General features: G+C 35.0%; 1 protein-coding gene across 1 annotated transcript; it reads right to left on the bottom strand.

The window, feature by feature from the left end:
- Positions 1-440: 440 nt before the first annotated feature.
- Positions 441-1,497, bottom strand: LOC142177172 (uncharacterized). The gene is made up of 3 exons (XM_075245640.1): positions 940-1,497; positions 623-807; positions 441-513 (listed from the first exon to the last, which is right to left on the bottom strand). Exons 1-3 carry the CDS (start codon positions 1,495-1,497, stop codon positions 441-443), a joined length of 816 nt encoding a protein of 271 aa, XP_075101741.1.
- Between the last annotated feature and the right edge of the window lie 5,092 nt (positions 1,498-6,589).

Raw genomic sequence — 6,589 nt, 5'->3', positions numbered from 1 at the left:
ACTCTCTAAAAAGGTATTCGTATATGATTTTTTTTTTTTGACAGAAAAATCTCTCCAATCATGCCAAACACAGAAGTAGGCTGCAACTACCCTTTTTTTACATCAATCAGAACATTTTAATGTAACTTATTGTCATATGAGAAACTCTAAAAGTCATATATTTGGGGAAAACAGTACAATTTTTCTTCTTCTTTTGGGGGGGGGGGGTGTTAGAGTTAAAATCGAATTGTCTAAGAAGAAATTTTGCAAAGAAAACCCTAGAACACAGAAAATGAGAAGAATCTCTTATTTCGTTAATCTCTATAAGTTTATGATACAAATGAATATCCGGCTTTCTAGAGTGTTCCCCTACTTTATATACCCAATCAAATAATGAAGGGATACTTGGACTAAAGTGTAAACTATAGAAGTTGTATTAAAATACTAAGTGGGCTGCCAGGTCAGGGCTGTGCTGGCAATGTAGCCTTTGGAGAGCAAGGCATCAGAAAGATTAGAAAATCACTGCCTGGAAGCCTGCTTAAGGCTATATAAAGACTTCATGAGTTTACAAACCAGAGAAGAAGCAGTAGAAGGAGAGGAAGAGGAAACCTGAAGGCCAGGGGGAATCCTCATGTACACTTACTCATGGAGATCCCCATGAAGGAAATCATTATTGACATCAAGCTGGAAAACAATCCAATGTCTCTTGACAGCCAAAGAGAGAAGACACTTAACAATAGTGAGCTTGACTACTAGAAAGAAACTCTTTGTATAATCAATTCCCTCCTTCTGAGTATCACCTTTAATGACAAGTCTGGCATTGTACCTCTAGATGGAGCCATCAAACTTCCGCTTTATCTTATAAACCCACGTGTAGGGAATGGTTTTCTTATGGGGGGGCATAGGGACAATGTCCCATGTATGGTTTGCCTCAAGAGCCTGAAATTCCTAAAGCATGACCTCTTGCCAGGCAGGATTAGATGTAGCCTGCTGGTAAAATTGAGGCTCAAGCATGTGCAGATCAGAGGTAGAAACCTCGAGATTCAGGGAAACATGTGAAGAAGAAGAGGGGAGAAAAGAAGAACAAACAAAATCTGACAAGTATGCTGGAGGGTTGACAGTCCTACCTGATCCCCTGAGATCGGGAAGATGAGGAGGAGGGGGAGGAGGAGGAACAGGAATAGAATATAAAGAGGGAGGAGAAAGAAAAGCAGGTGCAGTAGTAGGGGAAGATGGAGGAGAGGAGACACAAGGAGGAACAGGAGAGATAGAAGCTGGAGGAGGATGATAAGAAGGAAGGGAAACAACAGGTGGAAAAGAAGAATCGGCAAAATCAAAGGGAGGAGAAGGGAAATGAGAGGAAGGAGGAAGGTGGTAAGGGGAAATGTGTTCATGGAAGGACACATCCCTAGAGAAGAAGATAGAGTGAGTAGAAACATTAAGAAATTTATAACCCTTCATCCCACGGGGGTATCCCAGAAACACACAAGAGACGGCTCTAGGTTTGAATTTATTCATGCCACGTTTGGGGCTAGTAACATAGGAAAGGAACCCAAAAGACCTCAATTGATAAAAAAAAAAGGAGGATATCCATGAAATTTTTCAAAAGGGGAAAGATTATGTACAATAGTGGAAGGTAGTCTATTGATCAAATAGGTAGTTGTGAGGACACAGTCACCCCAATACTTAAGCGGGTGTTTGGATTGATACAAAAGAGCCCTAAAGACTTCCAAGAGATGTTTGCGCTTTCTTTCAACCACTTCATTTTGCTGAGGAGTGTGGGGATGGTGGTCTGATGAAGAATGCCATTGGCAGAAAAAAATTATTGAGCCTCAGAGCTAGAGCCTAGTTCGTAGGCTCTAATACCATGTTAGAGTTAAAATCGAGCTGTGTGAGAAGAAATTTTGCAAAGAAAACCCTAGAACATAGAAAAGGAGAAGAGTCTCTTATTTCGTTAATCTCTAAATGTTTATGATACAGAATGTATATCTGACTTTCTAGAGTGTTCCCCTGCTTTATATATACAATCAAATAATGAAGGAATTCATGGACTAAAGTGTAAACTATAGAAGTTGTATTAAAACACTAAGTGTGCTGCCGGGTTAGGGCTGTATTTGGGCCTGGACTTGGACTCCCGTTAACAGGGAGATGGGGGAGGGGAGAGGCGAGAGGGAAGGAATGATCGTGGCAAGAGGTGGCAACGAATAAAGCAGGGGTGGAGCTAGAAACCCAGCTACGGATTTGGCCAAACCCCAGTAATTTTTGCTCAAATAGTGTATTTGTGTTAAGAAATACATTAAATATGTACAAATATTAAATCTAAAATCTAGTTATTAACAGTTAAAGTCACATTCTAAAACCTATAACCCACAATGGTTTACAAAAGAAGTTGGGTGTTTTACTACTGGATTCTATGCTCTCACAATGGCTACAACAATGGGAAGATGATCAAAGATGCAAAACAAGAAGAATTCATACGAGACTCAATTGTCAAGATTTAGCATGACTAGTTTTTTTTACTCAGTTTATTAGTAGTTTTCATATTGTGATATCAGTGTTGAGTACAATACTCAACGGTGATAATAGGAATTATGTACTCGTCAAAGTTTATTTCTTTCATCTTGTAAGACCTCCTGACACTTTATCTTGTTTTTGATTTTATTTATATAAAAACTAGCCCTAAACAACTTTCCTAGTGGATTTGCTAAAAAAAAAACCTATAACCCATAAAGTTAATATCTTAACTCCGTCGTCTGGAGTAGGGAGACCTAGTGAATGTCGAATACGTAAAGTAATAACTCTATTAATGTTTTACCAAGTGAGGGAAACTAAGTTCAGGTTAAGCACAAAAGGAAGTGAAAAGAAGGGCAATTATTTCAATATTTACAATGACTCATGTCCCTTAGTAGAGTCCACTAAATAATTAATTGCATTAGAGAAGACAGATTTAGGTATACTCACAAAGCTCGATTAACTAATAATGAAGTCCTTGTCATCTGCCCGTTTTCCGCAATAATAAATATATTTTCCAAATCTCTTCACTTAAAAGTGGTCAGACGCGTAGTCCACCGTCCAAACAAATAAAAAAATACAATTTCAGCCTCATAACATTGCTACCTTTTTTAAATTAAAGTACGTGCTAAACCATAAATTATTACTCCTTCCGGTCCGGTTTAATTTATTTTTTAATTTTTTTTGTGATCCATAATATTTAATTTTTTCAAATATCAAGAAGAAATTAACTTTATTTTATCAAAGTTGTCGTTGGAGTCAGAGTCTAAGAGTATTTGTTATATTTCCAATTAACAAAATAAAATTAATATGATCAATTTTATTACTAAATAATACTAAAAGGTGAATTAATTAATAAGCGTGAAAAAACTAGTTTTAAATGAATAAAGTGGACCGAAAGAAGTATTTAGAAGACGCATCTTTAACATGTGCTCAAGGGACTACTAGTAAATCAACAGTACTATTAAAATACAATCAGTTATTTTTATAGTAGTAAAGAGTGAGAACTGAAAACATGTACAAATGCCTACTATATGTGCCGAAAAGTAGTGACAGTTTGGGTTGGGGGCATGGAGTGGAGTCCGGAACCAAAATATTATTTTTTTGAATTCAAAACATAAAAATAGGTGAAAAAATCAACTGATGACCAATTTATATATAACGTATATGTTTAATGTGTTATACCTTAACGACACGTTTGTCCGTTAAGGTATAGCACATGCAACACATGCGCTATATTTGAATTTTAAAATGGCGGTCAAAATATAAGTGTAGCGCATATACGGGATGCGCTATGCTTGAAAACACAGGTAGGTATAGCGCATCCTATATATGCGCTATACCTATATAAAATATCGGGCCAGTCTTCTTCCCCGACTAGAAAACAGAACCAAAACGGTCCCCCATTTTTTAACAAAACCCTCGATTTCTTAACCAAAAATCTCCATTGGAGCCCACTCGTCCACCAAAAATTGCGTCCTCTTTTAGCAAGCTAACACCGGATCCAAGGCGTTATCGTGTAGTGGATCTCGTCTATTACTCGTTTCGGCTCACAAATCATCAATTTTTCACAATTCAAAAAATTATAAATCGAGGTATTCCGACTTAATTTTTGGTAAAGCTCATGTATATAAAGTGCTTATTAATTGTTTTTACTGTGTTGTATATTTTTTGTGATCGTTTTGTGATACAATTAATTTTTAATTTTTATCCGGATTAGTTTATTTATGTGCTAAAAAATTATTAAAAATTTATATTGTGATTTTATTGAATAATTATTATTATATGTGATTTTAGTATTGTACCTATATTAATATGTGATTTTATTGTTGTTTAGTGCCTTTTAGTGTTATGGTGTGCCTTTAATTGTTATGTAGTGCCCTTTAGTGTAGTAAAACTGATAATAAATTTTAGCTTATGGTAGTTGACTTTGTTTATGGCCATTTAGAGTAGTGTGACTTTAGTCTTTAAGATTCTGCACTCTAGAATAAAAACTTCGTGCTCTCCTTAACAAACTCGGTTAGAGTACTCAATTATGAATTTAATGTATTAGTAGATATTTATAAAATATTAGATATGAATCATAAAATAATAAGTTGACGTTACAAAAGAGATGCTGCCAAAAAATTTGGGCACAATATGATAGTTACCAAACAAATCGTTACGAATAAAATAGACTTAATATTATTTAATATTAAGTTGGTAGTATTTTTTATATGAATAATTATTGAATATATATTGATTACTTATGAACATTTAATATTTAATTCTGTTATAACTCAAAAAAAAAACTTAAAAAAGATTATAGTTCAAACAAAACCCTTTAGAATTTTAGTAAAAAAATGTAGGAAACTAACATGTGAAATATTAATATAGAAAAATTTATCAATCTAAGTATTTGTTATATGAATAATTACTAAAATATCTTTTTAGTTATTTAAATTAAATATTTAATTCTCTATTAACCCCAAAAATATCTAGAAAAAAAAAGATGATAGTTCAAACAAAGACCCTCTCGAATTTTAGTCAAATAATATAAGAAAATAACATATAAAACAACAATTTAGAAAATTTGTCAACTTAAGTATTTCTATATGAATACTTATTAATTATATAATGTATAGTTACAAAAATTAATTATTTAATTCTATATACCCAAAAAGTAGCTGAAAAATATGATAGTTCAAACAAAACCATGACGAATTTTAGTCAAAAATGTAAGAAACTAACGTATAAAATAGTAATATAGAAAATGTATCAACCTAAGTAATAATATAAAAAATTTATCAATTAAATATTGATACAAAAATATTGCAATATATTTAAAGATGTTAAACGATTAAACAAAATAAATACTTTAATTAATATTGTTCAATTTACAGACATCGTCACGGAGCTTTCCCTGTGCATCCCGAACCTGCATCTCGAGAGCTATTGTTGCTCCAAGGCAACCATAGGTCTTCACACATCTGGGATGGGCAGTGTCTGTCCCAAACCTTTCACCCCAGACATATAGACAATATGTGGGAGTTCATTAGGGACCACCCACTGCATCCCCATACAGTTAGACTCCTTTAGCGGATGGATTTTTACAGGATTATAGAGATCGACCTATTGTAGTTCGACTGGGCCCCGATCACGGCTATGATAGAGCGGTGCCGACCAGAGACGCACACGTTTCATCTACCCATCGACGAGGCTACCATCACGCTAGAGGACATGGAGGTTCTTTTCGGGTTGCCCATTGATGGTATACCTCTAGCTTACCTGCATGCTCTTATGGGACTATACGGGAGAGGACTACCTTCATATGTTGCAGAGGCTCACCGGTTTCCGGCCTGCGGAGAAACTGCGTTGAGTGGGGCTAGTCGATTGCAGCTAAGAGTGATTTTAGGTTACATAACGCATAATGGTGATACGCTACGTATCGCGTGCTAATGATTCTCTAGGGTACAAGTGGGTGCAGCTTTTCCGGTCGACAACGTTTTAAATTCGATATGACAATACACATAATGCATATTGATGATGCGCTATGTTTCACGTGCTAATAATTCTTTACGGTACAAGTTGGTGCATCTTTTTCGGTCGACAGCTTTTCGAGGTCGACATGATAATACACATAACACATATTGGTAATGCGCTACGTTTCGTGTGCTAATGATTCTTTAGGGTACAAGTGGGTACAACTTTTCAGGTCGATAACTTTTTTAGGTCGACATGACAATACAAATAATGTATATTGGTGATGCACTACATTTAATATACAAGTTCGTACAGTTTAGTTCTTCTTAAGTTGAACCAACATTCTAGTATTTCAAAACCATTTCAAGAACAATTACAACATCCATTTCAGAAATGCCACTATCATTTAATAAGTGGTTTAAGAAGAGGTAAAAAGGTGAAGGTAGTTCAACAGATCCACATGGAACACGTAATAACACAATCGATCCCTACCTTAAAAATAATATACTAGTTTGTTATACTGATTTGGTTGATGACTAGTGGTATAGTGTTCTACGTCCCTTGGAAAATAAGCCAATCAATATACACATTGATCTCAAAGTTGCAAGGCACATTATTGAGGGCGAAGTGCATTCTA

Source organism: Nicotiana tabacum, chromosome 23, assembly GCF_000715075.1.
Source record: "Nicotiana tabacum cultivar K326 chromosome 23, ASM71507v2, whole genome shotgun sequence".
Taxonomy (NCBI): Eukaryota; Viridiplantae; Streptophyta; class Magnoliopsida; order Solanales; family Solanaceae; genus Nicotiana; species Nicotiana tabacum.
The sequence above is the reverse complement of the archived record's forward strand: the minus strand, read 5'-3'. Positions and strand labels throughout refer to the sequence as shown.